This window comes from Amblyomma mixtum, chromosome 8 (genome assembly GCF_055824585.1).
Source record: "Amblyomma mixtum isolate Tamu chromosome 8, ASM5582458v1, whole genome shotgun sequence".
In the NCBI taxonomy this organism is placed as follows: Eukaryota; Metazoa; Arthropoda; class Arachnida; order Ixodida; family Ixodidae; genus Amblyomma; species Amblyomma mixtum.
Window position 1 is genome coordinate 30518935 of NC_143019.1, and position 21998 is coordinate 30540932.

Below are 21998 nucleotides of genomic sequence, written 5' to 3' on the forward strand. Positions count from 1 at the left end.
TTTATTTTTATTAACCTGCGTTAATCTGAGCTACGAAATGTGCCTGGATATCATGTAACATGCACGTCTGACACAATAGCTAATGATTAAGAACAGTAAGCTACTGTGAAGTTTCGCACCACTAAGAAGTAGTTGGTTATAGCGAAATACTACTGGCGTTTCCTGAGAATTCTCAAGTTCGCCACATTTATTTGTCGAAACACTTGTATCGAGAGAAATAATCTTCCGATTTAGTGTAGTCAGAACCGTTGTTTTATGGCGTGGATAAAGCTCCTCTTTATCTGATTTATCTAAACAGAGAAAAGGATTAAAATAAGCCTGTTTTTCTTTGGCTTTAATCTAATGAGTGTGTGCTATCTTGCCATATCCCTTGCTTAGGGAGGGACGCTAAAGCTGCAGTGGCACACTTGAAGGGGCAGTATTCTATAAGCGGTCCATTTTAAAATGGTCCTTTGGCGCTGATCAGGTGCTTGTTATTGGTGACTCAGATATACCAGCCCTTGGAGAGCTGACGTGTGTCAGTACTAGGCCTTCCTGCTCCATTTCTCCCCACAGAAGGAAGCCCTACCCATGGCCCTATCGAGCTTCGGAAATCCAGAAAAGACGGTGGCCTTCGCCTTTCAGATGGGAGTGGCAGCTTTCGAAATGGTTGATAACTTCACCACCTTTCACCAAGCTCTGTACAGCCCATGCAACACCGTCTTAATTAACGACATCTCGCAGGTAAGTTGGTCCTTCTTACGATGGTAATGACGGCGTGCTTTGCTTTCTTTGTATTCAAGAGAATATCTTGAGGCAAAACAGGCCACATTTCATCCTCAGTTGTGTCTTTATTGGTCTTAACCCTTTCCAGCCTAAATTAAAACTGTTCAGTCTACAGAGCTGATATTCAGAGGGTATAGCACGTCTAAGCGGAAGATGACCCTTAAAGATAAGAAAATGGAAGTTCCGCTGGTTCATTATCAATTTTTTGCATGATTCGAAATAAAATCAGTGAGACTGAGGCGCTAAGGAATGGGTAGTTTGTCACTTCCTTGATATTTTGATGAAATATTAACTGCTTTGAAACTAGGTTTGTGTCTGTTGAAGTATAGAGGGTGACAATTGTTATAAAGAATACGTGGGAACGGTATGGCGCACAGCTTAGATTTCTTATTTTTAACTCTGCGCAGGACAGTGTGCCGTCCTATGCAAGCTGAGTTCTTGAGTTAGTTGAAAATAGGCACTCGGTTCGTTTGAGAGATGCCGTGTAAAAGGCAGGATGATGATTACGCTCCCAGTATCCAGATTTCCAGTATTGAGCTACACCACTATCATGCTGAATCGAGAATACAGAATTTTCTGTAATCTATTTTTTTTTGTATCACAACCCAAATTGTTCTGCGAGTTGTCGGGCTCTACGACGGTTAAAAGTTGGATGGCTTTCAAGCCTGAGCGCAGTTTCGCTACCACTCGATTCTGCACCGTCCTACAGTTTTAAATTTGATGCGATGGACATTATTTCATAGAGTTTTAGATAAGTTCGTTTTATATTTTGTATATGGGTGGCCGCTGTTATTGACCTAGGTGCGATAAATGCTGTTTCTTGATCATCGCATGAATCGACTCATCAACACATACTGTGGGCCGGTCTTAAAACCTTTACGCAGAAAAATTCTTCTGTTGAACGCGCATATATTTTTAAGAGGATTAAACATACATTGTAACATGTAGACTGCGGGAGAGGAGATATTTGCAAGACACAAGCACTCACAGATAACTGAAATACTACTGCACTGCTTATTTTGCAATGGGGCCTCAAGTTCCCAATGGTTCAATTTGGAATCTTTATTATTTGCCAAATATTTTGGGGCGTGTAAATGTGTTTTGCCGAAGAAATATATGTTGAAGGACTAGCGTCACGCATGATTGTACCCTTCAACTTGATTATAGAAAAATAACCATAGCTTTCTACCTTCAACATGGTGTAAGGGACGAGGTGGCGCCAGGATATGATGACAGCAAACGAAGGGATCTTCTATATTCCTTTCGTACTTACTGCCATATGTAGCACAGCAAGCGGTTTAGGATATGTTGGATTGTTAAATATCGGAACTACTGCGAAAGCAGTAGGACTTTCTCGTTCAGTTGAACACAGGTGGTATTTAACTTTGTAATTGCAATTGGAAAGACTGAGTCTGAGAGGATTAACAGCACAATTACGCGTCGTCAAGCATCGTGGTGAGCGTGTCAGCTTTCTACCCACACTGCGGCCAAGGATAGTTATGGCCGATATTCTAGGTGCCCAATTAGCTGTTGCTTCCGGCTCACCGGAGCCTCTCTTAATAACGCACTAAACACAGCAGATTACATAAATTTGTGGGGCAGTAATTGCGCCTAAATGAATTAGATAATAAACACAGCAGGGAACTTGCTATGAGCCTTAGATTCATTCGCGCGTCAACAGATGCCCGAGAAGAATAGCTGGAGCATTGAAGTATTCCTCTGCACTGCGCTCCAACGCATTGGACTCATGCGTGCGGTGCCTGCTTTTATCTTTTGGGCGCAACTACCTCACCACTTTGGTCAAAAAACGCAGGCGAGATATTCGCACTATGCGTAAAACGGGAGTTTAAAGGCAAGTCACCATAGGGACGAAATACGTACAGGCTATATGGTAGAAATATGATTACGTCCAACAGTTTGTTGATCGCGTGAGAGTGTTTTTGAAGAAGGTTTATTGGTTTTTTTTTTTTTTGGGGGGGGGGGGGGGGGTTTAACGTCCGAAAGCAATTCAGGCTATGAGGGACGCCATAGTGAAGGGCTCTGGAAATTTCGACCACCTGGGGTTCTTTAACGTGCACTGACATCGCACAGCACACGAGCCTCTAGAATTTCGCCTTCATCGAAATCCAGCCGCCGCGGCCGGGATCGCACCCGCGTCTTTCGGGTCAGCAGCCGAGTGCCGTAATCACTGAGCCATCGCGGCGGGTTGTTCTTGAAGAAAGTAGTGTCAAAATTTCTCATAGCCGCGTGCTCAAAATGTTATTTCAATCAGGTTATATTCTGCTTACGTGTCATTTTGCATAAACTTTAGCTTTTAGGACCAACGATTGTCGCCCTTTTCAGTTTGTAGGTTAACGGCACTTTGAAATCACAGAATTCCAGTAAGACGTCTCTCTTTAATGTAGATAGTAACTGAAAAAGAAAAAAACGATACGGCGACATGTCAGCGCTATAGCGTCGGCATGTATTCATGTAATTGGTGTTTGTATTGCCTCTTCATAAGGCTCTAAAAAAGCTAGAACTCCACAGATATCTCACCACCCTAGGGAAGTATTGATGCTCCTTCTTGACGATTGCCACCCATAGCAAGCCATGAACGCACATGCGGAAAGCAGTAAGAACATGTCATCTCTGCCACGCGAAGAGCATGTTGATCTAGACTAAAGTACCTTTTCAGATAGTGTCCACTCAGAGTCCAAATGCTGCCTAACAATATCAGCGGGGGTGGGAGGGAAGGAGGGTCAGGGGGTGTCAGTGCCGTATACTACTAAAAATGCAGCGCAGACACCAGCACAAAGGCGAACACACCACGAGCGCTCAGTGTCATTACAAACATTCATGTGGTAACCTTTAACATCCGTTTTTAAAGCAGCTGGAAAAAAACTTATATCGCTCACCGATGCGATCCCAATGGCACAATAATGGCACGCCATAGGAATGGTTGCCTGACATATCGCGAGCTGAATACGCATGAGGAAAAATGCAAGACCGAAAAATGGCCAGTTCTGGCGGTGGATATTTCTATACACTTAAAACACCTTACCAATACTTCTGCTCGTGTTTCTTGAAGAAGTCAGTATATTTGCTTTGTGTCCACAAGGAGCCAAATTTTAAAAAGAACATGTCTTATGATTTGGTCTTAAAACATCGGAACCTCGCGGTATTCTTAAAGGAAACCAGATAAAACTGGGAATTGTCAATGTAAACACTAATTTTTTTTTGCATAAACAGGAAACGCAGGTGCAAACATAATATGTAACGACAAGAAAAATCTTTCTAATGCTATTACTCTCATTGCTTTCGAGGTTCTGTTGATTCTTTATTCCGTCGATCTAGTAGCTTGGAGTCGGGATCTATCTTTACGTAGCGAAAATTCAGCTCATGTAGCGTTCCATTTAATTTCCTGTTAAGCTCGTAAGGTGATGCATTTGTTCTGATTCATTTGCTTATTTACCTTCTTCACCTATAGTGGTGCGGGCCCATCGCTGATGGCTTCGGTTCCCTCGGCTGGGAAGATACATTTGCCTTGGTGGCCCAGGTTTCCGGGCAATCGTATTTCTTGACATTCGACTCAGCAAGCGCGATGATATCAAAGGTAGAGTATTTTGCTGCTTTCACTGATGAACGAATGCAGCAGAAATGTTTATTTATGTTTGTGCTTTGATTTACTCTTTAGTCTAACGCGAGAGCAGGAAGTGGACGTGAAACCGCCTCGCGTGCGGGAGGTGTGGGGTTCGTTCCTGTTGTAATTTGGTTAGCGACATTGGCGCTTCCGGCGTGATGTCGGGCCTGAGTCAACAGATGTCTGAAGTGGCGGGAAGACGAATAGCTTTACATACAAAAGGTTACATATTGTGGGTTGTCGACAAGACAAGGCTGCTACATGGTGGTGTTCTATAAGTACAGTAAAAGTTTCCCAGGTCCCCCCACATTGTCCCCATGTTTTCACGCCACATTTCCTAGTCGAGGAAGAGGGTCAGAGGGCAGCTTGGAGCGGGTTTGTTTATGAGCCGCGCGTGGGGCGCGGCTCTTGAAAAGTTAGATCCGAGTTTCTGGGAACAGACCGGGTGTCGGTCGCGATCTTTCCGCCGCTGGGAGGATATCGCCGGAGTCATGACTCGGCCGTTGCTCGAACAAAACGGAGCAGAGCAGCCCGAATGCATGATGTACACAAAGTCCTTGTACGGCCGTTGCTCTCTGCTCGGTGCCTCTCCCCGGTCGAGTTCGCGCAGAAACTACCAAGCCATGATACAAGCTGTTATGGATTCGCTGCGCAAAAGCTTTCACTGCAGCCTTGTGGAAAACAATTCGGGCCATAAGTCACGTTGAAATCCCTCCGTATGCAGTCCCCTCTGCCGCTGCTACCACCTGATCATACAATGGGTGCAAGCCTCCCCTGGCGAGGTGCTCGGCTTAATCAGTGTGGAATGCTTGGGAAATGGGTCTTTGACGCAGCATTTAGCAAACGAAAATACGTTGTGATATGGCGCTCTTTGGCTGACGACGCTCTTGCGCCATAATAATTCACTGTGATCAAGTGAGCGTGGGAGATGCTGAAAAGGGTAACTAAAAATTAAACACACCCTAAAATGCGTGCTACTAGCATTCGTCCCGTACGCACAGGTGCTAGAATATATAGGGAGTATTACCCTGGATAACCTAGGATAGGGGCTAGGAAAACCCAAGAGTTTGAAAAGAAGCGGGGAATGATGAGGAGGGCGAACAAGACAACGTGCAGGCTTGAAGGTTTTCTACAGGGCAGCTACTTTCTTCGCATGATAACTTCATGATGTCGAATAATGCATCATAACGCGCATGCGATTAATGACATCTTGAACAGCATAACTATAGTGCGCAGTTGTGCAGGTTGCACCAGGTAGCCTTGCAGGCAGCCTATTGGCAAGCGCTTCAAGTAAAGAAATTATTGCTTTTTCCTTTCCTTACTGTGCCTAGTAAAACCGTCTAGTTCAAACGATAAAGCGAATGGCTGATTCTGCGCCATTAGAGCTACTAATTTACGGGCAACGCTATTCAAGTCGTTGCAAAAGGACTCCTGTTTATTTAATTATTAGGTGCTTTCGTCTGCCATGTGCGGAAGAGGTTTAAAACTGGCTGCGAAGTTATGTACGTACTTTATCACTCAGTTGTGGGATGTGCAGGTAAGGAAGGCTATCATTATTCCTAGCTATATCATTACAGGCCTGTTACCACATGCAGGTTGGTTGCCCCGAAGATATCGTATCTTTGTGCGAACTGAAATACATCTTAAGTGGGCTCTTTCCCAGCGATAGATGTCCAGGGGTTCTCTGTTTATTTCTAGTGGTCTGGTTAACAAAATATCGCACGCATGTTGGTAATACATAAGGTATCAAATCTTTGTTGTTGGAATTCGAACGCAGCTCACCTAGGCTTTGTCATTGCCATTTGTTCAGGGGGGCATCGTTAATTTCAATAGTATACACTTGTCTAGTGACCATAAGAACCTGCGTCTACGTGCTAGCCAACCAGTTGTTATTAACGTCTGCCGTATTGATACCCACCATATAGACAGCCCAACGAACATTATCGAGGGCTCACCTCCGACGGTCCAGTGGTCAAGGTTTGGCGTAAGTCTGTGGCCCGAAAAGAAAGTGCCATGAACAAAGCGTGCACCTTGGTTACGCGATCCGTAGGCGATGTGCCATAAGCGCTACCCGAAGGGGGAGAAAGGTTTCCCGGAAAGGTGCGGGCTGCGTTCATGTCACGCGTGCCATTTTTCTAATCGTAAGCACAATGCGGACGTGATGAAGTGGTATGGATGCCAGAGGCACATTCCCTGGTTCCCCTTGAAGTAACTTTGCGTTGGCTAAGCCAAAACAGCCATTGAGTAGGCTGTCCTATCAATTAGGCTGGTAGCGCTGAATAAATGCTTTTAGACACTTCGATCTTAGCGATCGCTGCACTGGCAGTTTTCTCGACGCTAAGCATGCATTCTTATCATAAGCTGCGAGCGGAAACTTCCGTGTTCACCTATGGAGTATAGTTATTCTCGTGTGCCGTGTGTTCTGCTGTTCCCGAGATTCGACCTTTCATTGTCATCTCATCGAAATCTTCGTGACACGTACGCCTTCAGGTTGGGCGCCGTTATGTTGGGTCCATGTAACTGTGATACAAAAAAAAAATGGGCTTTGTGAGGTTACTTCATTTACGTCTTGCGGTCATCAGCTATATTGCCGATGTGCCCCGAGCCATATGGCCCGGCCGTAAACAGCAGTATTTTGACAGGACTCAGGTAATGATAAAGTAGAATTGTGTTGCTAAGGCTCAGCTGCAGTTGTGCTTTCACTGCATGCACGCTTTGAATCGCGCGTTGATGGTCTTTCGTGAGCCAGTGGCGTTGATGAGTTAAATTAAAAAAGCTAACCACAGTGTAGGTAGCTATTGACTGTAAATATGAGCTACTACAAGGTTGTCTTCGATAACAGCATCAGTGATTGAGAGGAAGAATGGTTTATTGATGCACTCATACCGAATACCCGTTTCTTTCCAGGCCCAAAACGTCATAAACACAAGTAGCCTACGAGAAAATTTCTCCTGGTTCCTGTTCAACGTGCACCTCACGGAGCTGAACGAATGCTTAAGACGTCCAAAAACAGGCATCACCAGTTTCAGAGCGTTCTTCAATCAATTTATCACGGAGCGAGGTATCTGGAACACTGCGCCAGGGCGTGTGCAGTAGAGCCAGATGCCATGGTCATGCCATGCCATGGTGTATTTCTCTTAATATAGCCGTGTTCACAAGACACTGCTCAATGCGTTTGATTAGTCCGAATGCGGCAAGTAAAGTATACGCTAATAAAAACCCGCCCAGGCTGTTTTTTTTTTCCGTCGTGTTGCCTCTTTATTGTACTTTCTTCTTCATAGATGTTACAAATCAGCGCTTCCAGAAAAAAACTTGTTTTTAGTTTTTGGTTTTCTGCAAGTTGGCTTCGGACGCCTTCTTTAAAAGGATTCAACTTCGTGAATCGCACTGCTTACCAAATATGAGCACCAACCATTTTTGGCGCATTATATTCTGGATGCAAATTAAGGAACAAAACGAAATGCGTGCAGAATAGTGTTTCCTGTGAATGAAGCGCGTATGCAAATATCTTCCCTCAGGCGTCGTCATCTCTGTCGTTATTTTTTTGCGCCGTGCGTTGTTTCATTTGATAAAGTCAACTGAAATAGCGTGTTAGAGAAAAGTATGCAACAGCTGCATCTTACCGGTACCCACCTACGGGGCCGAAACATGGAGGCTAACGAAAAGGGTTCAGCTTCAGTTAAGGACAACGCAGCGAGCTATGGAAAAAAATGAGAAGTGTGACGTTAAGATAACGGAAGCGCGCAGATTGGATGTGTGAACAAACTAGGATTAATGACATCCTAGTCGAAATCGTGAGGAAGAAAGGGGGTTGGGCAGGGCTATAAAAACAAGCCAAGGTAACCGCTGGTCCGTAAGAATAACGGAGTGGATTTCAAGAGAAGGCAAGAGTAGCAGAGAGGCAGAAAGTTAGGTGGGCAGATGAGATTAAGAAGTTTCCGGGAACACCGTGGCCGTAGTTGGCAAAGGACAGGGTCAATTGGAGATGCATGGGAGTGGCCTTCGCCCTGCAGTGGGCGGAGTCAGGCTGATTATTACGATGATGATGAAAGGCTGAACTTGAGAGTCACTGTCAACAAAGGAAATGTCACGCAGCGACTGACGCGATGCCGGATCACGCCGTTGGAGAGGAGTAATAGGTCAACCACTGTTTTTTTTTTTTACTTTAAGGTCACTTTGGCGGCCCAGCGGCGGCCGCGCGGCTGCATTCGAGCTGGTTTGCTAGAGTCACGGCACACGGCCGACATGACCAGCGATGCATTTGCCAAGACAGCAGCGACACTGCTTACTGCTCGCTTGACTAGCCAAACTGCTATCTCCGCTGTCCAAAACATGACGGCATTCAGATCTTGCTTTGTAAGCACGCATATGTTCATGAGCAAGTTGACGTTGTCAGGTGCGCATTTACCCCGCTGTGACTGAACTTCACGCAGACATTCAGCGGCTTGAGGTAATTAGCTGCGGGAAAGTACACGGTACCGCCCCCCCCCATTCAGTAACTCTGCAGATACAGCTCTTCATGAAAGCGGCATCAGGCAGTCGTTCAGTTCGAACATGGCGTTGCATAACACCGATATTAGAGCGATGCCATCCAGCGGCGCAAATGCTCTGCGGTCAAGCGCGTAGTCGACTCTTCGTGCGAGCGTCGTTACGCTAAAGGAAACAGCTTCTTGCTGTAATGTTGACAGCCTGAACGCTTTTTAACCAACTATCGCCCCTTAGAACCTTGAATAGCCATTATAATGCTTTTGCCTTCGCGTATTTGATGCTAACAAGTGTGTCGTGAGAGGTATTAATTGTATTCATTTGACAATTATGATTTCAAAACCCGGTGGTAATAAACCAACTTACTAAGCACCAAAATATGAACTCACTCGCCATCTAACCTCATGAGAAGTCATGGGATTCAGGCCTTACAAGTCTGCTGAAGGATACGAAGACTGAAAGTACATTTTTGGATAAAATACCGAAATCTGCCATTAACTACAGTCCCTTTCCTTACACCTGTTTAAACATGCCCAACAAAAAATCTTCTTACGCAATCATTAGCTCCTTCCAGAGCTAGAATTTACGCACTTAAGTATTTCATTACCCTGACTATAGTTGACTGGAACAATTTACCGCCAAACCTTATCATAGCTCTCATTCCTTTGATGCAATTGATTGTTAAAGCCGTATTCTGGATTATATTTCAGTGCGTTTGCATTCTAAATCTGCAATTTGCAGTTTAAGAACTGCGTTTTTTTTATTACCTTGTTACTTCATACCCCTTTGGTTATGATTCATGGCTTTCTGTGTGCATGTTCATGCCGATCCAGCATGGGCCTACAGTGCGGCCTACAGCATTATTCGTACTCCAAAAGGAAGATTTGCATCATGTGCTCAAATTTTACTTCAACCCGCAGACGGGAAATCTTTGCGTCTACGCCACCATTAGAAAGGACGAATAGTACAGGTGCGGCCAGAGTAATACGGAGCACGCGAAAGGCGGCCAAGCTAGCAGAAACTGCATCTAAGCGCCACCTATCAGCACAACAAAGACACCCCTGGCTATCCGCGCGCAGCGAGAGTGCCTGCCGCCGAGCGCCCCTCTTTGCTGCAACCCTGCCGTTATCACTGTTCGAAAGATGCTGAGCTGGTTCGGGCAACACCGCCAGGTGCTGCCTTCATCCAGGCGTGCTCACTTCAGCCTCAGTGTTGACTAAACTGCAAAGCGGTGGCCGCGCGTACTGAAGGGCCGAGATAACACGTAATGCCAAAACAGCCGTCTTGCGCCCGTTTACAGCGCGCGCCGCTCCTCGATGCGAGAAACGGGGCAACGAAGCGCAGGGCGCTGTCAGCACAGTATCAGTCGATCATAGAGCAAGGGATTGCATGCTATATGCTGTGATGTTGATAGGCCTGCGGAAAAAGTGGGTCCGTGCTACCGGCGCCATCTCGCCGCGTCCAAATTAAGATAGTTCCTGTCGCCACTGCTAGGCAGCGCGCATAAGCACGTTTCCGCTGCTCCGCGACCCTTCCTGTGCTCCGTATTATTCTGGCCGCACCTGTACGTGCTTACAACAGCTGGAGCTGTTCACCCTTAATATGGCCGCTGTGAGCTTTCAAGGCCTCAGTTATTACCTGCAGCTATCCAGAAACACTTATATTGCGATCAATAAATCGCTATTTTTAAGCCCATAGCACCATTAGCAAACGGTTGCATGGTTATGATTCGCTATCTTCACTTTGTAACGGTGCTTCATGGACCATCTCCAGCTAACACTCTTTCTGACCTTTCTTTAACCGTGTATAACCCTCCTCTGTGCACGGACAGCCAGCATTTTTTTTTCCAATGGATGAGATCATCTATAATTAAGAACGCCATAAACTCTGCCCTTTCTGTGGAATTTTGTTTAGTGAACTTTGCGTATACTGAGGAAGCAGTTCCTCAAATGCAAAAAGGCCTCTCGACGGAATTGCAAAACGCGGCGTTTTCCTTCACGTCAACAAATTCCAATGAGCAACATTTGCGCATTTTGTTCCTCCCTGCGATTTAGAATATTTTCAATGAGGATGAACGCTTTCCCCCTCCCCCCCTCTCCTTAGCAAATGCAGTCCAAATGAAAGCTGATCAACATAAAAGCTTCCAATCCAGAGACCAGCATGTGTGATAAGCTGTTATTCTAGAAAATCAGAAAATAAGGTAGCATTGTGGTTTAGTCGGTGCGAAAGGCTTAGCTTTGTGATTTCTTTGAAAATTTAAATAAATATATTCTGCTTTGAAGCTACACTCTTTTCTGCGAAAGAAGAGGATGTCACTGTTTTAATAAAAGATGCAAGAATGACTTGAAACACAGCTTGTACCTCTTTATTTCTTCATTGCGTGGGGTCCTATGCGAGCGGGATTCTTGAGTTGGTTGAAGACAAGCCCTGGTTCCTTTCAAAGATGATGTGTAAGTGGTAAGACGGCCAAACTGCCATTGTCCAGATTTTCAGCCTTGAGGTCATAGCATCTGCTTACTGCACTAACTAAAAATTTACTATACAAATCTTTCAAAGACAGATGATGCAGAAACATTTAGAGTAATTGTAGAAAGAAGATGCTCCTTGTCGAGGGCGGTTCATATTCATGATTTCTCCTTTGTTCAGAAGTGTCATGCTGCATCCGTGATCAATATTTTCTGTGATTACTTTTTTTTTACGTACAATACGACCTTTTGGGCGAGTTGGTCGGCTTTTCGTAGGTAGCTTTCCAACTTCACTGTTCTCGCGCTATTACTCGGCTCTGCATCGTCCTGCAGATTTCAGTTTGCTGGCAGAAGGGCTATTGGAAAGAGGTTGTATGCTTGTGCGTTATGCCTTCTCTTAAGACAGCTTCTGTGACCTACGTGGTCTGATTGTATCCTTCTTCAGAATTGAGATGTTAAGCTAACCACCCGACAGATATATTCATGCAGATTTCTTTCTATAGCATGCGCATATATGGAAATATTTTCCTTCCCCGCATATCTGCGTGGTAACTTTGTCCCGTCACTGCGCTGTTTTATTCGAGAGAATCAAAGAAGACAGTTCATTGAGTTCATTCAGGCGCTCGGCGGAGAAGCCATCTTCTGCAAATAACTGCTGCGTAGCGACATATGCAAAGATGTGTCAGGCTGGCGGAGTGGGGCAATCGGTCTGTCACGTTATTTTACTGCGCTAAGGGGAAAACGCCAACGCCACCGCTCTCTTGCAACTGCTCTTCGAGCTAGTTCTATGTAACTGCCGCAGATGGCGCCGGGGTTTGAGCAGCAAGCGTATAATGCGGCGTAACGAAAAATGCTTCTTCCGAAAAAGCTGCAGTGTGCCTTATAACGACTCTCTAAATTGTGTTTTCTATCTGTTCGTGCATAGTTGTATGACACATAAATTATATAAGTTGATTCGACATCAAACAAAGGTTTCTTGCTCCTTTCAATTATATATCATTCTTATTTTCTGAGCAATTGAAGCCATAGGCAGCATAAGCGGGTTCTCGCACACCTGCCGCTCTGCCCTTTCGATCACGGTATATGTGACCATCGCGCTACTACCGAACATTATTTGTCCGCTGCAATGGATGAAGTTGGCGTTGGTGATCATGATGAAGGTTAGATTACACGCGGCATAAGTACCCTCGCAAGGGGAAGACTACAAATCCGGCTCCATAGCTCAAGTGATAGAGGCACGTACGCGTTGTACGGTCGTCCTCGGTACGGATCCCTGTGGCGGTATATGGTTGTTATTCGTCTACTTTCTTTTCAAACAGCTTTCAATCATGAATTTACTTTAATAGTAAATATATCTTAATTAACGCTAGAAAACAAACCCTATGCTTTCCTTGCTTTCAATGGCTGTTGGCAACTTCAGTCTGCATGCTGCGTCAGAATTGATATGTACAGCATATCATGCAGAAGGAGGTTCATTAGTTACTGTATTTGATCCCATAAATAAATATATCAGACGAAACATGCGGCAGCTAATGCGATATCAAATGAACATATAGAAAGTGAGCATATAGAAATTATACATAATCCAGGCATAGAACGAAAGAAAAGCAATTAACAAAAGGTCATGTAGCATTATACAGAAAACGTGAAAGCAATACCTTAATGACACTGGAATAAGGTGTGCCTATGATTGTAGTCTGTCCATAATATAAAAGGAAAAAAAAAGAGGAAATGAGCAGAACAAATCACACTGAATTCTTTTGTAACATTTATTCTTTTAAACTGTGCTTTCAAGATACAGAGCACGTAAAGATTTCTTAACTCTGCTAGTAAAGTGTTCAAGACATTTACTGATTATAAAGCAATTGACTGTTTACTGCAAATAGTTTGTACTTTAGGAAGGATGAGATTGTGCCTACGTGAAAATGGGGTTTTGTTGGCGCACACAAGATGACTCTGCGGGATAAGAAAGACATAGATATTATCGCTGAGAAGTCCGTACGTGAGATTTGTGATATAATTGGTGCTAAAATGTAGTGAGAGACTCGTCCTGTAGTTTTTGTACGGACAGAGGAGTAACGGCGGCATCCGTTAGCGCTTGTGCCCGAAAGCTCCAAGGATGACGTGTTTGCAGCGACGGAAGGCATTTGAAAAACAGCTGCGGATAATGCAGCTGTTGTCGAGAAGTGGAAGGCACCGTTCTTCAAAGCCAAAAGATGATGGAGCAGCTGTAGGAAAGTAAAAGCGGCGCCTGTTTTAAATGACCCTCAAAACTTGTGTTGAGTATTGATTATGTTCTCAAAATTTCACGTCCCATTTTAATAATTTTTTAGAGAGAAAATGATGGCAACATTGGCGCGATACCGGCGTAAAAATATTCCAGTGTCCGAGCGGGTTCCGTAACTTCACTGCACCCGTAATGCGTTATGCCCGCTCGTTATTGGCAAGTTGAATATTTGCGTTTATATTTAGTTGCTATTGACTCGTGTGTTCACAATGTGCAATAGTGGCAAAGTAGCCTCTGAGATAGTTCTTCAAGACATTACAGGCATCATTACAAAGTAAAATTAAATTATTTGCTGTCTAGAACAACATGTGAACACCGACGGCACAACGGCGTCAAACACATACTACCGTCCCAATGCGTTGTACAACTTTAATGCACCATTAGCTCGTGTGTTCCACTCAATAATGGCAAGTTATTTATTGGTGTTTGCGTTTATTTTTTATTGAGTGTTGTATTCAGAATCTGCTACAAAAGCATGAAAGTCCCTGTTTTCATAGCAGCATTTTCATAAAAATAGCGCGCCATCAGCTGAATTTCGCCGCTTGTTTTATTGTTATGAGTAATATTCTCATTTCGAATTATATCTTCACGGCGATATAAAATGCAAGATGTGAACCGTAAAAATACGTGCAGCGAAAATTACTGCCCCCGATTACTGCCATGTTTATTTAAAACTATTTATCACGTCAAATTTATATAGTAACTTTTTAAAGGTATAATTGCGTTTTAAAGCCGACTTACATCTTCCTGCAAACGCCACACTGTACGCAAGCTAAGAATACCTGGGCCGATGCTTGTAGTCTGATGGCTGCCGTCAGGTGCTGGATGGAGCTGAACATAAAAAAACTACAGTAGCAATTTAGAATGTGCGGCAACCCCTGCTGATGGTTGGGGTTGTAGGTTCTGCTCCTTGCGAACTGGAGAAGTATTTCACAAGCCATATTTTGGAGATAGTAGGTACGGAAGGTCCTAATAATCGATATGTTGGTGACACATATCGCTATAACTATTGATTAACGTGATGCCCACTACTTGCGCCAGACAAACGGCGCATGTTAGTTAATTTCAAGAAAGTCGGGTTCGGTATGAAGAAGTCTGCATCTCAGCATACCGCAAACTGCGAGTGTTCTTCGACAGGAATGTCCTTCGCGCACCACTGTCTTTAAAAAGATTTAAAAAGCTATTGGAAAGAATCAGCAAAAAAAATATGTTTTAAGTGCCAGACAGCAAAAAAGCTAGAGACGCGGAATTTTTACTAAAACGTACGAGTCTCTGTGGTCGTAGAGATCAGGTGTAAGCATGAAGTGCACTGCTTTAAATGCTTGGCACATTCCAGGAGGTCTCCAAAATGGCAGGCGCACTCGGGTAATTGCCGGGTCCTTTGCCTCGTGTGCATGTCAGAGCCTTCACCCGCTTCTATTCTTTGACTAGGGTCCGCGCTTATAACCTTTATGGCTCCTTTCGAGGCTTGAAGAACAGCCGCCAGCAGGCGCTTCTTCCCAAATGAACGCCTCGCTGTAGGCATTGGCACTGCGAAGCGCAAATTTAGCCGATGAAAGTGGACGCAGAAACACATGAAAGCAGTAGCGCGAAAGGCAACCTGTTAGACCATGATGAAGTTTAGCGCCAAAAACGAGGACTAAGTAGGGGAGAAGACACAACACGAGCGCTTATTGTGTCTTCTCTCCTACTTAGTCCTCGTTTTTGGCGCTAAACTTCATCATGAATAAGATTCAACTCGCCCAACTTTCCACCTTACTACTGTTAGACCACACCATGCACGAGGCTACGGTGGCAGCCTAGTGGTTTTCGGCCGGCGAAAAAAAAAGGGCGCTGCTTTAGAGTAGGCAATGGTTCGAATCCTGATTAGGGCCGAAGACGGTGACCAATGGTTACCATTCGGACTGGGAGAGAGAGAGAGAGAGAGAGAGAGAAATGGTCAGAAAGGTAGGGAGGCTAACCAGGCGGTGCCCAGTAGGCTACCCTACACTTGGGGAGGGAAACAAAGGGGAAAAAACGAAAAAGAGCGGCAATGAAATTAGTTTTTCAAGTTTTTGGTAAAAGTTCCCGTTCATTTTTGCTGTCAGAATTTCAACAGTTCAGTGCGATGTTCTTCAGGATGATGTTCGCCAGGCAGGACCATTTTATTTCTAATACGACAATAACGTTGGTGCATATCATTCCTGCATCATCTATCACTAAAACGGGCAAGTTGGTAGATAATTACACACTGGAAGTGATGCGGCTCGCCAAAGTTGCTGGTGGTGTTAGTAGACCTCTTGTTTAAATGCCAGTGATCTCGGCTGAAATATGTTCTTTGGCGATATTTTATTCATTCCCAAATTCGGTGGCCGTATCCAGAGAAAATTTCTTGCCGCCAAGAACAGAGGCCGCTCAAGTTGCTTACTCGGCAAGCAGGTGCGCCGTGAATGAACAAGCAGGAGGTTTTTTGAGCAAAAATGCGTGTGCTTGTCACTTTCAAGAAAATAGTGTGTGTTGCGCTAAAAACAAAGCAAGGTTTGAATTGTTCTACGCTTGACGTGGCATATGGCAGCGCATTTGGCCCTACTCAAAGTGACCTACAAGTCCGCAGTGCAGTTGCACTTAAACTAAGGAAGAGATCTTGCCATTTGATAACACCAGAAGCTCGCGTCAGATTACATACTGAGGTGAAATTCTTACATTTAGTAAAATATCTGGCTACTGTGGCTGCTGATGCCGTATTGTTGTTTGAACTTCACTAGAGCTTCGGCACTTTCATAGGACGCAAGAAAATATTACTGATAACTATATATTGCGCATTTTGTAGCCTCTATACTCTTCTGTATGAACATTTTCTCATTTTAAATGCAGCTTAATTTTCGGGTATTCACTAATATCCTACTAAAAATTATGAGATGCCAAGAACCATGATCTATTATATCAATAACTTAATATAGCTATGTTTAAAACTTAATAATTGTTTATTGTAGCCTAACCAAATTCAAAAGAGATTTAATTTTGTTCACATTTTGCAACTTCCAGCACCGCAGAAAGTACATAAGAAATCTGTTACACTCTGTAAGACAGCAGATCCACTCTATTTAGGGCGTTATAAATTGAGCACAACTGATTTGCGTTGTTACTGAGGGCCGCCGCGGTGTCCCCATGGTTATGGCGCTCGGCTGCTGGCACGAAAGACGCGGGTTCGATCCCTGCCGCGGCGGTCGCATTTCGATGGAGGCGAAATTCTAGAGGCCCGTGTACTGTGCGATGTCAGTGCACGTTAAAGAACCCCAGGTATTCGAAATTTCCTGAGCCCTTCACTACAGCGTTCCACATAGCCCGAGCTGCTTTAGGATGTTAAACACCAGTAGTCTACAAACCAGACCAACAGCTACTGAGAAACGCAGTTTCGCGGTTGAGGTTTCCTCAGTTCTTGTGTCAGTGCTCAGCATCTTTTAGCATGTGTGAAAGATTTTCATTCGCAATACATTATTCTCGTAAAGCATATTTTTCGACAATGCGCAGTGTTACGTGAACTAAGGTCTTAAGCAATGAACTCTGCGTTCAGGAATTCGCATCGCCTCTTTTGTGACAGGGCAAAAACGGTATAAATTTTCATCCATGTTTCGCACTGGCAGAATACTCTAACGGTTTTTGATAAAATATAAAATCGAACAAAAAGAATGAATCGATGGATGCTGGCCGCTTCCACACCTTTCTTAAGCACTTTCTTAAGCAGATAGTCTAAAGTTCACCCTGTTCATATCAAAAGAAATAAACTGCCGAGCGTGGTGATAGATAGAAATAGCTTGCGTAATTTCAAAGTTAGGGCAAAGAGGAAGGGACAATATTTACAAATTGCTCGCAGGACAGCTAGTACATTTTCAATACTGCTGTCGAATTAAATCCCGAACCACAGCTTATATCGTGAACTATGACACAAATAACTGAGGAAAACATTTCTATGGGAATCTACTCATTGAAAAAGATTGCGCTATGATGACCTTCAGGTCTCCAACACCAGAACAGAAAGAGAATGCTATAATTTTGAACTCGTATTCGTGCAAAATTCTAGTCAACTGAAAACAAATTTGAAGTGTTAGCGAGGCTATATGTTTCAATATGATTTTAATGTACAAGAACATTTCCTGTTGTAAGTGAAGTCAGTGCGCGGTAGTTAAATCTAGGTACTTGATGTAATCCGAAATCCTCCCCTACGGTGTCTCTCATAGCCTATGTGCGTATTCGGGACTTAAAGCTCATAAGTAGTGTAATACAGTCGTAGTAATGGAGAAAATTGTCAGTGCTGAGAATAAATAAGGCATGTCAGAGGAAGTGAAAACCAAAAAGAAAATGTTAGAAATAAAATACTGAATATAAGAGGAGTAGCGGAGTAGGAAAACCTTTGCTCTGGAGGTGCGCGAAGAAAGCTCTTTCACTAATGGTTCTCGTTTGTTGTAAAGAATTTCTCATAGTTATAGACGACCAAATGGCGGTAAGCACATATTAACAACGGCTCACAGACAAAGCTTTAGAACTGGAATCTTCTGCGGAATGATGAAACGGTCGCCAGTTGAGAGCGATGTTCCTGATGCACTCAAACACAGCTTGAACTTTGAACGGTGAAATGTCGACAGTCATTCCACTCACGACATTTGAAAAGGGTGCCTCTCTGGATGTACTTTTGATGGAGAAATATCAAGCTGATTTTTTCACAGAAACCTTTCCGAAGATATTCGTGAGCGCTGACAAGAACTTGTGACATTCTAGTTCGGGGTGAAAGGGTTGACGTCAGTTACTAAGCACTGTTATGATATTCAGGCTTGTAAATTATTTTATTATATTTTTTTTCGCGTGGCCCGCCCCTGGTCATGCCTTTTTTTTCGAAAGGATAGTTTCTTGTAGCTTTTCGCACCACACGACTGTCTTTTTCCAATAGCGTCACGTCACGATCAGATGCATTAAAAGCCGCATAACCAGAGGCTATTCACTAGAATAAATGCGTATTATCCTGAAGATGGTGAATCTTGGTTAATATATTGCCACCGATGATAGCCGGAATTGTAATCCGAATGACAACTGAACGCGAATGGCAAAATTATCGATGAAGTACCTCTCTTTCATATGGATTATTTTATACAAGAAACATCCATATCATGACATGCTTCTCTTTAATTGCACCCTGACTCTTTCGTAATATCGTATAGCACGTGAGGGTGACAAACAATTTCCGCACGTACCTCAAGAGTTAGGTGTCAATGCGCGTTTAAGAACCCGAGGTGGTTCAAATTATCCACAGCTCCCCACATGGCGTCTCTCAAAGCCTGAGTCGCGTAGCGACGTTACACCTCATAAAATAAACGAAGGATACCACAATAATGCACCTAACATCACCCATGTTGGCCGCGATTAGGTCCTGCAAGCACAAGCTGAGAGTCCAGCGTAGTAGCTACTGAGTGTACTCCGGGTTATACGTTTTGTCGTAGAAAAAAAAGAAAGTAGATAATCCCTGGTCTCTGTAAATAGGTTGCGTCTTATTGAAGCTGATTAGTTTGTATGTTTTTTGCCTCGATACTCATAACACACCAATTTTGTATACTTGATTGGTAAAGTTGATACTTCAATGCAGCGCTGGAGAAGTAAATCAGTCACCCTACACCTGACAGCACCAGCACAATGCCCAAGAAAACACTCCTACATAGCACACAGCACTATGCAGAGCGTAGACAACAGATTATAATCTCCAAAAATAATAAATGTAAGTAAATATAAACTGCAAGTAATGAAAAGTCATGCTCATAGTAAATAAAGAACAAATAGTAAACAGAAGAAAGTAAGAAACACAGTAGGAAGATCGAGAACCTAGCCATAATGTCATCGAGATACACACATGAATGGAACCCGGAAAACTAGCTGACCGACGCACAGTGCAGCCGTGAACTTAAGATTCAAGCGCAGGAAAACAAACACTCTGGATAACGAGTATAGTAAGCCGTCCAGGAAGGTAAACGAACATCTACTATTTCGGTTAACATAAAGTAATTTTCAAGCTGCCGCCCTCCTACACGAAAAATCTGAAGGTTTAGATTCTTCGTTTTCATGATTTGTTCCTTGAAAATTATCATGATTTCAGGGGAGCTGCCAGCAAGTGCTGCTAAGCCGAGCCACCTATCAGATTCTATTGTGCAACCTGTCTATATAATTATCTTTCTTTGTTACATCACAGATTATGTCAATGTGTTGTTTTTGAATAAGTAGTGACACCCAAGAGAATTATATGCGCTTGTTCTAAGTTCAAGGTAATGTGTAAACATATGGCAAGAGCCAAAAAAAAAGATTTTACATCGCTTAATGATACGAGAAAAGTGATGCATCAAGAAATCTTTTTGTTCGTTACAGTACGTACTTATCCCTGGAGGCTTGCAACACTCTATAGTGGACAAGAAAAAGCAGTCAAAATTTTCCTCGTTTTTGGCCTTCAAGAGGAAAGATGCCGCTCAACCTGTACCTCAAACATGCATGGACACGTGCATGCCACATCGGGCCTGAAGGAGGTAATATGACACAGAAGGCCTACAAACTGCATCCCGCATACTAACGTGTTGAGCTACACTACGAAGGTGTGAAGAATAGATGGCAATTTTTTTAACGAAGAGAGAACGCTGAACCAACACGCGACCGTGGCGCCCTGCAGTGGCCGAAACAGAACCTAACTTTTTTAAAGTTGTTTACAGCGATCGCTCGTTGGGTATGTGAATGATACGAGACAAAATTTGTTTATTGTTTCTTTATTGGGGTTTAACGTCTCAAAGCGACTGAGGCTATGAGGGACGCCGTAGTGAAGGGCTCCGGAAATTTCGACCACCTGGGGTTCTTTAACGTTCACTGACATCGCACAGCACGCGAGAATCTAGAATAGAAATTTTCTGACTGTTAATGCAAACACGCGAAGTAATAAAGGTAATTCCTCTGAAAATTATAATTCACTTCCCCACATACGGCATGCACTGCGTTGCACACGTTTAGACTAGTGAGCTTAGGCTAGTGACCGTTTTTGACCTGTGCTGATTTTTACGAAAAGCACGAAGTTCATTTTAGGAGTAAGACTTCCCCTTGGGATCATGTTTCATACTTAGGTTATATTCGGTACTCGGATATATGGAACAATATATCTGAATAGTGCGATGCCGAACCATACATTTATCTTGTTATCTCTAGAGACGACAAGAAAGTTTTAGAAGAGTGCTCAAGAAATTTTCATAGTGCGCGATGAACTTTTTTGGAGCACTGGAGCAAAGCAACCGCCTGCAAACAAGCCTTACCGCTCGGTTATGGGGAAAACACCTTCACAAAATATAGCCACAGAAATCCACGATATAGCTGTGCAAGAAATATCACTGGAAGTGATTACCTTTTGTCCAGTTGCGCTATTCCTATCTGCTGACAACCCCTAAAGCACTCTCCGCAAGTTCGACAGGGACTGTACGCGAAAGTCAGCCGAGCCCGCTTATGACGAACCTCATGTTCGCATGCATTGCTTTCGTTGTATCGGAAGTTCAGTGTAAATGTGGTTTTCATTTTACAGCGAGAAACAGAAAGTTTGAGGAAACTTCATGTCATTGGTTTCTTGGCACAGTTCGTATGCGCGCTGACTTCTTCGAGGGAGACCATATTACGGCACTTTCCATGCTCTGCAAACTGGGCAGAGGTATGTTTCTCGCCGAGCGCAAGCAACAATGTGCTTTAAGAACAATATTTAATCAATCGTAGTTAAAGCGTTCAATGCAACCAGTGGCAGGTCGGCGTCTCCGTCATCATATTCTTTGCAGTTGCAGGCGTTCGTGCGTCGTGTGCAATTGCTCCGTCAATATATCGCTTTGGATTGCCGGCGTTATGATCAGCACCTCGCTCAGTCATCTGCGGTGAAATTCTGTCTGCTAACTGTGTATCAAGGCCCGCTATTTACCAATCTACCCGTGTCTAACGTCATAGATGTTTAACCGCGTCTTCACACGTTTCTTGATCTGTTAACCATGCTTTACGGAAGCATTTCCAATGAACCCCTACGGTAGTTCTATCCATACGGCCTCAATTATTTCCGCAGCGGCGAACGAAGATATCCTAAACGGAACGTCGCCACGTGGTGCGTCAATAGATATCATGCGCTGTATGTAGCGCTGATGCTTTGACATCTTGAGAGCGCAAATGACGCCCAGGTTGCTGTCGCTAAATGTTGCAGTTTTCATTTGGTACAGAGAAGAGCAATGTCACCTCAGAGAGAGAAGGCTACAAGTGATGCGTCGCAAACTTGTCAAGAACGAAGAAAAGCTTCCATTTTCTACTATGGAAAGGTTGAACTCAACAAGACACTCGACGAGAAAATCGTGCA

The 21998-nt window shown here is 43.8% G+C and overlaps 1 protein-coding gene across 1 annotated transcript; it reads left to right on the plus strand.

Annotated features, from left to right (window-relative positions):
• The first annotated feature begins 570 nt into the window (after nucleotides 1-570).
• On the plus strand, nucleotides 571-7483 carry LOC149331894 (uncharacterized). The gene is made up of 3 exons (XM_089557435.1): nucleotides 571-723; nucleotides 4235-4360; nucleotides 7295-7483. Exons 1-3 carry the CDS (start codon nucleotides 571-573, stop codon nucleotides 7481-7483), a joined length of 468 nt encoding a protein of 155 aa, XP_089413561.1.
• The last annotated feature ends 14515 nt before the right edge of the window (nucleotides 7484-21998 follow it).

Excerpts from the sequence above, each read along its gene's own strand:
- LOC149331894 (XM_089557435.1), top strand. The coding sequence starts at position 571 with ATGGCCCTATCGAGCTTCGGAAATCCAGAAAAGACGGTGGCCTTCGCC. Across the intron at positions 724-4,234 it reads TAATTAACGACATCTCGCAG|TGGTGCGGGCCCATCGCTGA; the intron begins GTAAGTTGGTCC and ends CTTCACCTATAG. Across the intron at positions 4,361-7,294 it reads CAAGCGCGATGATATCAAAG|GCCCAAAACGTCATAAACAC; the intron begins GTAGAGTATTTT and ends GTTTCTTTCCAG.